At 36.7% G+C, this 16,540-nt stretch overlaps 1 protein-coding gene across 1 annotated transcript in view; it reads right to left on the bottom strand.

Annotated features, from left to right (window-relative positions):
• Window positions 1-4,840: 4,840 nt before the first annotated feature.
• LOC107704381 (MAM domain-containing glycosylphosphatidylinositol anchor protein 2-like) overlaps window positions 4,841-16,540 on the bottom strand; it is a 197,750-nt gene continuing 186,050 nt past the window's right edge. Inside the window, exons 14-17 of the mRNA XM_016507297.1 lie at window positions 16,231-16,392; window positions 9,654-9,787; window positions 8,129-8,228; window positions 4,841-5,946 (exon numbers count right to left, since the gene is read on the bottom strand). Coding sequence (XP_016362783.1) covers window positions 5,858-5,946; window positions 8,129-8,228; window positions 9,654-9,787; window positions 16,231-16,392 — 485 coding nt within the window. The 3' untranslated portion in view covers window positions 4,841-5,857. The remainder of the gene's footprint in view (window positions 5,947-8,128; window positions 8,229-9,653; window positions 9,788-16,230; window positions 16,393-16,540) is intronic.

The following is a 16,540-nucleotide window of genomic DNA, read 5'->3' as shown; positions in this document are numbered from 1 at the left end:
GTGCAGTGTGAGAAACACAGCTGTTGATGTGAACTAAATACATCTAACATCTATGGGTCACTAAAACACTTCAACAGCACACGAACAAGAGTCCAGACACCATTAACAACCACAGAAACCACTCAAACACCCCACAGAACCACAGATCCGGGTCACCAAACACACGCTTTACACTCACAAACACTCCTGCAGTGCGTCTGGATACATCACAGTCAATTATTGTTTTCTGGATAATATCATCTAAACATCATATGCAATAGCAAATTCGCAATATTTCTGCATATAGTTAACTAAAATAAAAACTAAAACCAAAAAAAAAAAAGTTGTTACTTGAAATAAATAACTGAATAAATAAATATAATATAATATAATATAAAAACCTTCCAGAGCAATATTTTTCATTTTTAAATAGTTTAACTTGATGCTCTAAAATACCTAAAACTGAAATAAAAATTAATAAAAACTATATAGACATATTTAAAAACAACAAAAACACTACTTTATCTAGAATTAACAAGCATAGAAAATGCAAAAATAAAATGCTAAATATTAACAGAAACTATATTAGTATCTCAATGTTACAAAAAAAAAAACACTTTCACTGTAAAAAATAAAATAAAAATAAAAAATAAAATCAGTAAGTCTTGGCAAAATGTTTTTCCATTACTTTAACTCATCAAATAATTTAATCTTTAAGTTATACAGTATTCAAATATTTGTTTTAGCTAGTTTATTTTTTTAAATAATTTGTTCAAATGACAATTTGACTATACTTAAAAATTTAAGGCAGCAACTGAACTTTTTAAGTTTTAGTAGATTAAATTGTTATTATTTTTTCAAGATTTTGTTTTCATGAATTGCTCTATTCTCAAAATTTTGGTGAAAAGACATTAAATAGCCTACAATGGATTTAATGTTGTGGAAAACACTGATAGTATTTTAATTTTTATACGAATCTACTCAAATCAGTCACAGCTCCCGTTGTGACAACATGCCCCACTATAAAGTAAACTATATGTAAATGTTCAATATCTGCTTTTGTTCTAGTCAAGACTATTTGTGACTAAACAAGAACTTGCACGAATCAATAAATAATGTCTAATTAGCCTGTAAAATACTCCAGGAACAAGAAGGATTTCTGGCAATGCGTTTCACCAACACAGATGTAAAATAACTTTCTTTATTTTTTCATCATTAGTTGCAAGAATGACACAAAAAATGGATGGTAAATCCAAAGAAATACAGTGAAAGGAAGCATTATTGGATATTGAGTGAGTATAATGACTGAACGGCTGTTACAGGACATCAGATCAGAACTTACGTTTACATTGATCTACTGTAAACGCATCATAAACACCCTTCATCTGCATTCAAAAAAAAAAAAGCGGTGCATAAAAATTTCTAAAAATTCCATTGTTGTTAGTTCAGGAAAAAAGCTCCGCATATGGATGAAGAATATAAAAATACACCATTTATTTTTTTTTCAGATTTTTTAAAGAGATATAACCATTTAAACTAAATTGTTCTGCGTTCGGGTCAGTGAACTGTGCATGGCTTTACACATGATTTTTAAAATTTTTTATTTATTTGTCTCAAATTACTTAAACCTCTTTTCTGTGGCTCACACACTTTCAGGTCTGAGTTTTGTTGGTAAATTTGACTATGCACACTCAAAAACAGTATAAAGAGACAAAAGATGTAAGTGATGTAAATAAACAATATCTGAAGAACTACAGCCCAAAGAGATGAAGCACAAAAGCTCAAGACCAAACAGACTTAATTTGATGAAGAAAAGTGAATTTGAAAGAGGAGAAGTCCACATTCAGGCTGTTGATCATCTAAAACTCAAAGTTTTATACAAGTAAAATGAATATATTTTGTTTTAACACATTCCAGAGTAATATTTATGTTGTTTTGTAAGAAAAAGAATATGCAGGTTTTATAAATTTGGACTGTTTTTGAGCAGCATGATTTATAAGTTCAAAGGAATTTAATTAAGTTCTATTAATTCTAATGGTTTTAATTGAATTCTGAGATATAAAATAAAATTTCTCACGACTATTGAAAAAATACAGTATATTTTTTCTCTCATTGCAGTGGTTTCGCTGTAGTTCTTAGAAAGTTTGAAATCTTCAAACTTAACATTTTAATTCGAAATTTCAAATTTTCAAACACTGTAACATTTAAATATTTTTTAAATGTTATATAACCTCGTGTTCTATCGACCAAGAAATGCAAATGCAGTTTTTTTTTCAATAAGAGGGCTAAATTAACCAAAAGTTACTCTATCAAAATTTTGATCGATACTGTGAAATGATACTGAATTTTCATTTATACACACCACCAACAACACAGAATAATAAACAGCAGTATTTACCTACAGTACATAGCATTTTTAATAAAACATTTGAATGTAAGAAAATGACTTTTAAAGCAACTGAGGAATCGGATAGTTTGAAGTGATTCACTCGAATGAATCACATGCGAACACCAAACAAAAAGTGCTTTAAAATCACTGCAATACTCACAATGCCAGTTCATTTTCACCAGCAGATCATCACAAATGCATTCAGTACATCGCCCAACTCAGAAAACAAATGACATCCATGACTTCTTTTGGCAAATAATAATAACACAAGCTTTCATGTAGTACATGTTCACACAGAAACAAGCTGAGATGCCTTAAGCCCTTAATTAACATCATTAGTATTTCCTTTATTGTTGATGTCTCATTTTTTACATCATAAAGACTCATCGTATTTGACCTGTATATTTGACTCGGGATTCATTAGACGAATGATTCTGAAGTCCTGTAACAAGTGTCAGTCATTGTACTGTGAATGAATCTTTTACATCATGAAGTGACTCTGTTTAGACCTATGGTACACTGCATATACCAGCACATATATGTGACGTCCTGCAGTAAAACCAGGAGAATAATCACGCTTCATTATGCACTCGGCTCATTCTTTACCCTCCTGCTGATTCACAAACTAAAGGTTGTTTTGGGGCACAAGGAAGGAAATTGTACATTATGGTTCAGGACTTCATGACTGGCGTTCTTGAACTCACGTTGTTTGTAATGCGACAAAACAGCGAGCACTGCAGAACATGAAACGTTTCCATTATGAAACAGCTACTGAGGTGACGCACGTCTACATAATCAACACCTGCTGCATCGCACCATCATTCATCTAAAATAAAACCAACAATGTGTCAATGTTCTTAATGGGTTTTACAAAGAGACACCCAAATACCCTAAACAACAACACACTTCACTTTTAAAGGAGTATTTCACTCAAAAATGAACATTATCTGAAAATGTGCTTTGGAGAAATGCAGCATTGTATCAGTGTCTCAGCAATGGATGCTCTGCAGTGAATGGGTGCCGTCAGAATGAGAGCTGATAAAAACATCACAATAATCCACAGCACTCCAGTCCATCAGTTAACATCTGGAGAAGACAAAAGCTGAATCAAATCCAGCATTAAGATGCTTTTAACTAAAATATGAGTCCATAATCCATAATTCCATCCAGCAAAATGTTCTAAGAATATTTTGTTTAGGTGTTGACAAACTTTAAAGAATGTCTTTTTTTTGTTGTTGCTTGTTTGTATATGAACATTAAGGGAACATTCCATTGTATCATTTTGCAAACATTATGGGAATGTTACTTTTGGAATGTTCTCGGAATGTTCTGAAACAAGTAACAACGTTTAAAAAATGTTACACGAACGTCCAACTAAAATGCTGTTCCATGGACAATGTATAAATAATGTTTTAAGAACATTATTAAAGACCAGATAACTCTGAACGAATGTTCTGTTGTTACTGAAGGAACAGCTGTTCATAACATTGAGAGAACATTCCCTGTTAGCTGGATAATAATCCATAATAACTCTTCCTCCAGTGAAAAAGTGTTCTGGTCTGAATCAGGAGAGAAATCTGCACAGATCAAGCAGCGTTTAAACAGCTCTAAACAAATATGTGGCTGGATTTTGATGTGAGAGACAACAGCAGATGCACTTTTTCACTGGAGGAAGCGTTATTATGAATTATAGAGTTGTATTTTAGTTAAAAAATGTCTTAATGCTGGATTTGTTTCAGCTTTTGTCTTCTCCAGATGTTAACTGATGGACTGGAGTGCTGTGGATTACTTGTGGATTATTGTGATGTTTTTATCAGCTGTTTGGACTCTCATTCTGACGGCACCCATTCACTGCAGAGCATCCATTGCTGAGACACTGATGCAATGCTACATTTCTACAAACTCATCTACAGTACATCTTGGATGACCTGAGGGTGAGCACATTTTATTTTGGGGTGAACTATTTCTTTAAATGACTTTTGAATATCATTAATCAGCTTGTGATGTTTTTGTATTCTGGGCCAGTAATTTAAATCCTATTTTGTTTTTAACCATATGCATGAGCAATATTACCATTATGTGCAAATTTATTCTAAAGCAGCCCAATGCAAAGTCCATTTTAATTCTTTTTTTTAATTCAATTCTTAGTGAAAGTCAGCTTCCGGCGTCACTTTATTTTCACGCTGGTTTTGCAGGAGGACGGTCACATGTATGATCTCTATAAATGACTGAATCCTAAATGTTGTGCTTCCTTTGACTCGTACATAAAACATCTCATATAAAACTCAACGAACAGAGCTTCTTTACATATACAAGTTGTACAGTTACCAAACCGGCGTCTTTCTGCCCGTTTTTGATATTTTCAGCAATGCAAGGGAGACGACGAGAAATAAAGACAGTAAAGTCGGAACATTTCAACGTAAATCAGAAGAAACGAGACACAGCTTCTTGTCAAAACATTTTCATATCACGTTTTTTTACAACACCCTTTTTAAAAAGCGTCCGGTCGAGCGCTCAGGTAGATACCGCCACCGATTTTCACAGTTCGTTTGTAAAAGCTGAGACACATTCTGGATAGAGTAATAAAATATTATTATAGTTATGAATATTTTGTATTTTTCTCTCAGAATGCACATTGTTCGGTATATAAATGACAGAGGCATGATAGCCGGGGATGGACAGCGTGACATTCGTCCATACATCGTCCTCCAGCAGCCAAACATCGTGCGTTCGCGATTATTCGTACGTGACGCTCGCAGTCGTGCATTCCAGCACTTGAGGGGCAATAGAAATGAGTATAAAATAGCCCATCGCAGATGTTAGAAACATGGACGTTTGGTGTCGATGGCCAGGCTAACGGATCGGTTTTTAACCTGAAGGCACTTCTTTTTTAATGGCAGAAACTCTGTCACTCAGCCGGTGCCGGGAACGACGACAAACCGAGTTTTTCACCGTCACGGACGCCAAAAAAACGCAAAGTTCTCTGCTTGAGAACGTGAGCAGTGTTGAGAAATCAGGCTGCTACTGTAGTCGGGGAATAAAGCGAAACGAGGTTCTGTTTTATTTGCGTTTTAAAGCACCGATCCGAACCAAACCCAGAACAAATCAAGAGAAGATCAACCGGAGGATGAGATGTTACTCCAAAGCACCAGAAAAGAACATCTCAAGATGGAAAAAAGGAAGGGGAATGGTGTGTAAAACTCAATGTTCGTTCACGAAACTGCCTTCGCTTGTCTTTCAGGTAAATCCAGATTGCGACGTTTTCGTTGTGCTTTTTACGTCAACGTTCAAGTCCTCGGTTGATTCCAGACATTGGAGCATCTCGGCAGAGAACGTTAATTTATTTATTATTTTAAGCATTAGTTTCTGTTTGTGGTCGTTTCATTCCACGTGGATCTGTTTGTTGTGCCTCCTCTGCGATCCGAAAGCATGAATCTTTGGTGATTAAATATTGAGGGACGCGTCTGGAGTCTTTTCTCACGTGGAGCGTCACCTCTGACCGATGATTACGGTAAAAAACAGCATGACGCACAATGGCCATATACTGGAGACGCCGCATGCAGCCGCTCCTCTGATCGCTGTGGGAAACACAGAGAAAGAGGTTAGCACTAACCAGATAACCAGATCAAAACTAACCAGCATGATGCCTGGGGCTGTCATGTGTATGTGGGAGTTGCTGTGCAGTTGCAAAATCTGAATGGATGTTAGTGTGGTACTATACAGTTGACGGTAGCCATTGAATTCCATAGTATGGAAAAACTGCTATGGAAGTCAATGGCTAAAGTCAACTGTTTGAATACCAACATTCTCTAAAATATCTTATTTTGTGCTCAACAGAAATCGGAAACTCGTATATGTTTGGAGTGACATAAGTTTGAGTAAATGATAGAGTTTTCATTATTGGGTGAACTGTCCCTTTAAATATTTCCCCAGCATTAAGGGAATTTTCCAGCTTTCCGTGTTTTCACTGTTATACAGTAGGAGGCGCCACTCATTTGTGTACCGACATGGTTGACAGCTGTTAATGCACAATCACCGTTTTAGATCGACTAACTCTAATAAACTGTATAAGATTTCCATTCGAACCGAAAGCATAAATCTGACTTCCCAGCAACATCAAAATTGATGAAAATTCATATAAAAATAAAAATAAAAAAATAAATAAATAAAAGAAAATGTAAATATTAGCATTGCACTTTTTTAAGTGTGCTATAAAATAACTGTATTTTTATTTAATACTCACTTTTTAAATTTTTTTCAATTTATTATTTAATTTTTTTAAAAAGTCCATTAATACTATTATTTCTATTATTCTTTTTTTTTTTTATAGTTATATTTAATGGGTGCAGTGTGAGCAGCAAACCAAATCTCCAGATGCTCCCATAAGAACCAGAATGAAAAACTTAAGTTATTCATGCATCAAAATATTATGGGGCCCATGAAAGTTTTGTGGAAATGTTAAAGGTAATGGTAACAGTAACTCACATTGAAGCTTAAAAACACCTAAAAGGTGCTCTGATTTGGATCATATCTCATGGTAACCTACCTGACTATGTTCATTACATTGGTTCAAAACAGTACATTGCAAAGGTCATTAAAAAGATCATACAAAATTAATATATACATTTATACACACACAAAGTTGTTTGGAGTCTCTTCTGCTTATCAAAGCTGCATTAATTTGATCAAATATACAGTAAACAGTATTATTGTGAAATATTATACCATAACTGTTTTCTATTTGAATACATGTTAAAAATGTAATTTATTTCTGTGATCAAAGCTGAATTTTCAGCATCATTCCTCCAGTGTTCAGTGTCACATGATCTTCAGAAATCCTTCTAATATGCTGATTTGCTGCTCGAGAAACATTTCTAATTATTATCAATGTTGAACACAGTCGTGCTGCACAATAATTTTGTGGAAACCGTGATACATTTGATTTTTCAGGATTCACAGATGAACAGAAAGTTCAGAAGAACAGCATTTATTTGAAATATAAATCTTCTGAAATAGAAACAGAACAGCATTTATTTGAAATAGAAATCTTTTGTACCATTATAAATTTCTTTACTGGCACTTTTGATCAATATTAATATTTAATTGATTAATAAAAGTTTTTTTTTTGTATCAGCTAGTTGCCAAATCAAAATGTCTCATTATTATTTAATTAAAGTTAACGTACTAAAATAACTAAAACAAAAATATTATGGGGCCCATGAAAGTTTTGTGGAAATGTTAAAAATTGCTGGGAGTGACTGGCAACTTAAAAAAAAAAAAAAAAATCTCTCTCTAATGTTTTTCACACACAAGGTTGTTCATAAATGTCTGAACTGTATTTCTGTGATTCATAATCATCCTCCAGTGCATATTATTACTCCAGCGTTCTCCACCACGCTTGTATTTACGACACAAACACATCTCACGGTGAGATCGATACGAGATGTCTCTTACAGTCATAATACAGCTTTGGATAATAATGAAAAACCTGATGCCTAATAATAATGATGAACACATAGCTTCACGTCACGATTACAGCTGTAGTTTGGCTCTAGAAGGAAGGTTTTTCATGATGTTTCCAGCAGAAGTGGAGCCGCGTTTCGCTCTCACTTCCGCTCTTGTCAATTCCAGCCAATTACCTGGCCTAATTTCCGTCTTTCTCGCTGTTTGTTCTCCTGTAATTACTGAGCTCTCCTGGACAAAATTGTGCTACATGCAATTTCGGCCTGGTTACCATGGAGATGCATGCTCGATACATACGATTGGACGGAGGATCAGGACACTCCCCCTCCTCGAGCGTGACATCATCGATGGCGATGTCCCCCTCGATCCCGGGGCCGCGGATGCCCTCGAATATCACCTGTGTGATGGAAATGGAGCACAAACAAAATAAAGTTCGTCTCAAGAGCCTCTTCTGGACTCGACATAAGCTTCTGCAAAATATGAGAGGTTGTGCTATTAGGCTATTTTCAAAATACAGCATGACCTCAAGTGACTTACTGTTTCATATGATGCTTTGTGACTTCATAAAAACATGTAGGACATAAAATTATATATTTCTTTACTGGCACTTTTGATCAATATTAATATTTAATTGATTAATAAAAGTTTTTTTTTTGTATCAGCTAGTTGCCAAATCAAAATGTCTCATTATTATTTAATTAAAGTTAACGTACTAAAATAACTAAAACAAAACAAACTGAAAAAAACCTAAATGAATAAAAAAACTATATAGACATTTAAAAAAAGTAATAAAAATGACAAAAAAACAACTAACAAAGGTTCTAAAACTTTAACCAAAATTAAAATGAAAACAGAAAATATACAAATAAAACCTAATCCAAAATACTAAGTGAAAATATATTAGTATATCATTGATACTGAAATATCAGGATTCTTTGATGAATAAAAAAGTTCACTAGAACATAATTTATTTGAAATATAAATCTTTTGTAACATTATAAATGTCTTTACTGTCACTTATCATCAATTTAATGTGTCCTTGCGGCTCGTGATGATACATTGACGTGTAAAGACACGAAACAATCGGTCTGTGCAAGAAACTGAACAGTATTTATATCGTTTTTTTACCTCTTATACACCGCAATGTTCAAACTGTCCTGAGCACGTTTGCGTCTTCTTCTTCAGCCGGCGCGTGACGCGTCGTCTTCTTCTTCTTCTTGCTTTACGGCGGATCGCAGACTTATAAGTGCATTACCGCCACCTATCTCAAATGGACCATTGACACTCCTAATTGAGATTGTAGATAGAGTGTCAAGCAAGAAGAAGAAGAAGAAGATGCATTACGCGCCGGCTGAAGAAGAAGACGCAAACACGCTCAGGACGCGCTCTGGACAGTTCGGACATTGCAGTGAATCAGAGGTAAAAAACGATATAAATACTGTTCAGTTTCTTGCACAGACCGATCGTTTCGTGTCTTTACACATCAATGTATCGTCACGAGCCGCAGGGTTTAATTTGGTTTTGTGTATGTTTTTTGACTCTCAAAGCCGTGATTCCCATCCACTTCCATTATATGACTGACAGACTGCAACGGTTTGAGTTAAAAATCTTCGTTTGTGTTCTACTGAAGAAACAAAGTCACCTACATCTTGGATGCCCTGGGGGTAAGCAGATAAACATCACATTTTCATTTTTGGGTGAACTATCCCTTTAATGACTAAAACTATCAATTTCCTTCAAAACGGACCTAAACCTCACAAAAATGCTCTATAAATACTGAATGAATGTGAATGTCTCCGTGTTACACGTGCAGTTCGCTCACCTGGAAGGAGGCAGTAGGATGGATGCTAATTTTGGCTTGTCTCCATCGGTCCCCTTGGTTCCCGCTGAGAGACCAGACTGGACCGGTATCTGAAGTCGACTGACCTTTCTGCTTCACAAATGCATTCAGAGAGCCTGTGGAAAAATACAATCAATTAATTTAACAACTGAACTCCGTCCAACAGAAGAGCTGAAGAGCGCAAGTCAAATTGCAAATCAATCGATTGTACTTGGTTTCTACCTGGTCAAAGTTGTAGGATGGTAAATTAACAATCATGCTTGCTTTGGGTACTTGGGAAAGGTGTGTGGAAATCTGAAGACAATAATCGACTCTCATGAACTGGTCAGTTTTGAGGTCTATTTTGCTTCCATAACATGCCTTGTTTCAGACAGGTGGAAAGAAAACATTTCAATTTCAATTCTAACACATTTTCAAAAGTTTTTCCTCCACTTCAGCAGCACTTACATACACCAAAACTTAGAGTTTGATTCCTCTCTATATTCTGAAGATTTTTACTGAGGGGTTTGTTCATATAACATTCACACTAATTTATATAACATTTTATTCCTAAAAACATGGTGAAATGTTTGTTTTCTGTCTGTTGACAGTATTTTCTGATTTATGGAGTAATAAAAAGAGAAATCGAGAATCAACTCTGGAAAAACATTTAACTCTAAAATATCAACAAAATCAAATAAAAATTTTGAACCAATGTTCAGACTAGTGGGGGGAAAAATCATCCAAAATACACATATAACTGTTCGTTTTATTATATTTTGATCTATTTGTGTCTGTAGATTTAAATTCCAATCAATAACTTTAAAAGTTTTTCCTCCACTCCAGCAGCACTTACATACACCAGAACTTAGAGTTTTATTTCTGTCTATATTCTGAAGATTTTTACTGAGGGGTTTGTTCATATAACATTCACCTGATTTTTTTAACAACATTTTATGTGAAAATGTATTTCTGCCTGTTTGTGGTAGGCTATTTTCTGATTTATGGAGTGATAAAAAAGAGAAATCCAGAATCCCTCTGGATAAACCTTTAACTCTAATATGTCAACAAAATCAGATAAGAATGTTGAACCAATGTTCAGACTAGTGGAAAGAAAACATAAAAAAACACAATGCACTTTATCTATTTGTATCTGAAGATTTCAATAGCAATACATATATTTAAAAGTTTTTTTTGTCCACTTCAGCAGCACTTACATATACCAAAACTTACAGTTTTACTCCTATCTATATTCTGAAGGATTTTATAGAGAGGTTTGTTCATTTACCATTTGGTTGATATATTTTTTTAAATTATATTTCTTAAACAAGGAGAAAATGTATAGTTCCCTTTCATGGGAACTTCGAACTGCGTCCTCTAGGTTTTCTTGCCATGCTGCGGACGCAAGCTTCAGATGAAGAAGTGAATGATGTGTGCTCCCGGCGCCTATTTATTTTATAGTCGCACCGGTAGTTACGTCATGGCTGTCGCCGGCCAACGAGTTGGTGTTTTTTCAATGTATGCTTCAGACACGGGTCACGACGAGGCGTTCCCCATAGCGACCCCTAGAGGACGCAGTTCGAAGTTCCCATGAAAGGGAACGTCTCAGGTTACTTATGTAACCATGGTTCCCTGAGTAGGGAACGAGACACTGCGTCCTCTAGGTTTTCTTGCCATGCTGCGGACGCAAGCTTCAGATGAAGAAGTGAATGATGTGTGCTCCCGGCGCCTATTTATTTTATAGTCGCACCGGTAGTTACGTCATGGCTGTCGCCGGCCAACGAGTTGGTGTTTTTTCAATGTATGCTTCAGACACGGGTCACGACGAGGCGTTCCCCATAGCGACCCCTAGAGGACGCAGTTCGAAGTTCCCATGAAAGGGAACGTCTCAGGTTACTTATGTAACCATGGTTCCCTGAGTAGGGAACGAGACACTGCGTCCTCTAGGTTTTCTTGCCATGCTGCGGACGCAAGCTTCAGATGAAGAAGTGAATGATGTGTGCTCCCGGCGCCTATTTATTTTATAGTCGCACCGGTAGTTACGTCATGGCTGTCGCCGGCCAACGAGTTGGTGTTTTTTCAATGTATGCTTCAGACACGGGTCACGACGAGGCGTTCCCCATAGCGACCCCTAGAGGACGCAGTTCGAAGTTCCCATGAAAGGGAACGTCTCAGGTTACTTATGTAACCATGGTTCCCTGAGTAGGGAACGAGACACTGCGTCCTCTAGGTTTTCTTGCCATGCTGCGGACGCAAGCTTCAGATGAAGAAGTGAATGATGTGTGCTCCCGGCGCCTATTTATTTTATAGTCGCACCGGTAGTTACGTCATGGCTGTCGCCGGCCAACGAGTTGGTGTTTTTTCAATGTATGCTTCAGACACGGGTCACGACGAGGCGTTCCCCATAGCGACCCCTAGAGGACGCAGTTCGAAGTTCCCATGAAAGGGAACGTCTCAGGTTACTTATGTAACCATGGTTCCCTGAGTAGGGAACGAGACACTGCGTCCTCTAGGTTTTCTTGCCATGCTGCGGACGCAAGCTTCAGATGAAGAAGTGAATGATGTGTGCTCCCGGCGCCTATTTATTTTATAGTCGCACCGGTAGTTACGTCATGGCTGTCGCCGGCCAACGAGTTGGTGTTTTTTCAATGTATGCTTCAGACACGGGTCACGACGAGGCGTTCCCCATAGCGACCCCTAGAGGACGCAGTTCGAAGTTCCCATGAAAGGGAACGTCTCAGGTTACTTATGTAACCATGGTTCCCTGAGTAGGGAACGAGACACTGCGTCCTCTAGGTTTTCTTGCCATGCTGCGGACGCAAGCTTCAGATGAAGAAGTGAATGATGTGTGCTCCCGGCGCCTATTTATTTTATAGTCGCACCGGTAGTTACGTCATGGCTGTCGCCGGCCAACGAGTTGGTGTTTTTTCAATGTATGCTTCAGACACGGGTCACGACGAGGCGTTCCCCATAGCGACCCCTAGAGGACGCAGTTCGAAGTTCCCATGAAAGGGAACGTCTCAGGTTACTTATGTAACCATGGTTCCCTGAGTAGGGAACGAGACACTGCGTCCTCTAGGTTTTCTTGCCATGCTGCGGACGCAAGCTTCAGATGAAGAAGTGAATGATGTGTGCTCCCGGCGCCTATTTATTTTATAGTCGCACCGGTAGTTACGTCATGGCTGTCGCCGGCCAACGAGTTGGTGTTTTTTCAATGTATGCTTCAGACACGGGTCACGACGAGGCGTTCCCCATAGCGACCCCTAGAGGACGCAGTTCGAAGTTCCCATGAAAGGGAACGTCTCAGGTTACTTATGTAACCATGGTTCCCTGAGTAGGGAACGAGACACTGCGTCCTCTAGGTTTTCTTGCCATGCTGCGGACGCAAGCTTCAGATGAAGAAGTGAATGATGTGTGCTCCCGGCGCCTATTTATTTTATAGTCGCACCGGTAGTTACGTCATGGCTGTCGCCGGCCAACGAGTTGGTGTTTTTTCAATGTATGCTTCAGACACGGGTCACGACGAGGCGTTCCCCATAGCGACCCCTAGAGGACGCAGTTCGAAGTTCCCATGAAAGGGAACGTCTCAGGTTACTTATGTAACCATGGTTCCCTGAGTAGGGAACGAGACACTGCGTCCTCTAGGTTTTCTTGCCATGCTGCGGACGCAAGCTTCAGATGAAGAAGTGAATGATGTGTGCTCCCGGCGCCTATTTATTTTATAGTCGCACCGGTAGTTACGTCATGGCTGTCGCCGGCCAACGAGTTGGTGTTTTTTCAATGTATGCTTCAGACACGGGTCACGACGAGGCGTTCCCCATAGCGACCCCTAGAGGACGCAGTTCGAAGTTCCCATGAAAGGGAACGTCTCAGGTTACTTATGTAACCATGGTTCCCTGAGTAGGGAACGAGACACTGCGTCCTCTAGGTTTTCTTGCCATGCTGCGGACGCAAGCTTCAGATGAAGAAGTGAATGATGTGTGCTCCCGGCGCCTATTTATTTTATAGTCGCACCGGTAGTTACGTCATGGCTGTCGCCGGCCAACGAGTTGGTGTTTTTTCAATGTATGCTTCAGACACGGGTCACGACGAGGCGTTCCCCATAGCGACCCCTAGAGGACGCAGTTCGAAGTTCCCATGAAAGGGAACGTCTCAGGTTACTTATGTAACCATGGTTCCCTGAGTAGGGAACGAGACACTGCGTCCTCTAGGTTTTCTTGCCATGCTGCGGACGCAAGCTTCAGATGAAGAAGTGAATGATGTGTGCTCCCGGCGCCTATTTATTTTATAGTCGCACCGGTAGTTACGTCATGGCTGTCGCCGGCCAACGAGTTGGTGTTTTTTCAATGTATGCTTCAGACACGGGTCACGACGAGGCGTTCCCCATAGCGACCCCTAGAGGACGCAGTGTCTCGTTCCCTACTCAGGGAACCATGGTTACATAAGTAACCTGAGACGTTTTTCTGTCTGTTGACAGTATTTTCTGATTTATGGAGTTATAAAAAGAGAAATCCAGAATCCCCTCTATAAAAACTTTGAACTCTAATATGTCAACAAAATCAAACAAGAATATTAAGTCTAGCTTTATCCAGTGTTCAATTTTATGTTCTGGAAATGTATACAAATTGTATGCACCTACAGCGTTTTGCCTTAAACAAGACATTACGGTCAGGTTTAGGTAGTCAATCCGCTCAATCTTCCTGAGTGAAACACTTGTAAAGAGGAATTAAAGCGTTTCTGCTCATGTTAATGTGAGCCATATCCTCTTATCCTCTTAAATGGACTCCTCTCTCATTATATTCCAGCAGCTGCTCCGCTGGGATAAAACGTCGGGTTTAGAGATGAATGAGGTGTTGTGGTGCTTCTGTACAGCTGTATATTCAACCATATGCACAACAAATATGGCAATCTTTATCTGTGCAGATTCAAAGTGCTCATTAATCTTTAAAACTCTCTTAAGTGGAAGTGGGAAAAAAAATCTGTGAATTTAAATATGGTACAATGTGTTAAAAGACTTCAGAGTCAGAATTGTCATTATTAACTAAAACTATCAAAATTGTTTCAAATGAAATAAAGGTGAAACAAAATAAAACACAAAAATTAAATAAAAAAATACTATAACTTCAATGAAAATCAGTAATGTTGCTTTAGCAACTAAGTAAAATTAAATATTTAAATTACTAAAACTAAATTAATAAAACTAAAATTTAAATAATAAACACCCGGTTTCAAACACAAGACTAAAATGTAAGTCTGAGCCGTTTCAACTGAAAGAAACTTGCACTGACTGATCTTAAAATATATCAGTGTCTTTGTTTTGTCTCTTCTAATTGAACTATGGTCTAATCCTGGTTTAGTCTAAGCCCTGTATGTGAAACCAGGCCAGTGAAAGCTAAATAAAATTATAAAAAAACTAAAACTAATAAAAATGACAAAAGCACATAACAAAATTACTAAAACACTAAAATGAAAATGAAAAAAAAAAAAGATAAAAAAAAAAAACAATAATAATGATAATTTGTAACATTGCATTGGAAACTAACTGAAATATGTTTAAAAACTAAATTACAAAAATTTAAATAACAAACTAAATTAAAGCCAAACAGAATTACAAAAAAACTCTAAAAAAATTAATTTTTTCATATTCATTTGAAAAAATGCACAAAGTTCTTAAAACTTGCACTAAAATCAAAATGAAAACGGAATGAAAACCAGTTTCATTAATAATAAAAAAAAAAAACATTGAAAACATAAAAATGTGTAATGTTTGCTTTGGCAACCAACTGAAATATAAATTACTAAAATAAACTATTGAAACTACTGAAAACTATGAAAATTGTTTTCAGTAACTGAAAGCTGAAATAAAATAAAAGACAAAATTAGATAAATGTAAAAAAAAACCTTAAATGCAAATGATTAAAGTAACAAGTTTAAATTTCTAAAACTAAATTACTAAAACTGAAATAAAAAATAAAGCTAAATAGAATTATAAAAAAACAAAAATGAATAGAATCGAATTATAATATAGTTATTATAATTATAAAAAATATAAATTAAGAAAAAAAAAAAACTAACATTCACTTCAAAACATTAATAAATACTATAATAGTACACACAAAATAATTTTTGTACTTTTCTTTCTATTATTAATATTATTATTATTGTTATTTGTTAGTATTATTATTGCTATTGTCATCTTTGGCTTCACCATAAGATACAAACACAAACATCAACACAACAAACTAAAAATATCAAATACATATAAATAAAAAACCCAAGAGCAGTATAAAAGATCTAAAATTTTACTTCAACATACACACCAATATATATTTCAATGAGTACATTTATATGCATTGTTATTATTATTATTATTATTACTAGAATTATATTTTCCCCTAATTGTACTGTTTCTGTTTACAAAAACAAATGGAAATGCAGAAAGAAAATAATTTAAATGTAAAAAATCTGACTATTTGAAAATCTGGAATCTTTTACTAAACCACTATAGAGGTCAAAGTGTGGTCAATAAGTGCAGAAAGTGATCATGTTGATGGGTTTTTAGCACGTCTGTGGCTCTTACCGATGTGTTTGCCGTACATGTGGTAGTAGAAGCTGAAGCAGTAAACCGGAGGGCTGGTGATGCTGTAGGGGTTTTTGGGGGCCACATTAAACGTGGGGCTCAGGAGACGCGCCGTGTCGCCGTCTTTACGAGGTCTGGACGTCTCGATGTACATGAAGAAACCTGATAACCACACAAACACAATCATGAGACACACACAGTAATAGAAACTGCTGTAACACACGTGCTCAGGTGACTAACACTGAAGCAATGTAACTGCACTTTCTTACATATCATATATATATATATATATATATATATATATAGTACA

This window comes from Sinocyclocheilus anshuiensis, unplaced genomic scaffold (genome assembly GCF_001515605.1).
Source record: "Sinocyclocheilus anshuiensis isolate Anshui unplaced genomic scaffold, SAMN03320099.WGS_v1.1 scaffold1115, whole genome shotgun sequence".
Lineage (NCBI taxonomy): Eukaryota > Metazoa > Chordata > Actinopteri > Cypriniformes > Cyprinidae > Sinocyclocheilus > Sinocyclocheilus anshuiensis.
Note: the sequence above shows the minus strand (reverse complement) of the source record. Positions and strands in the feature narration are given on the sequence as shown.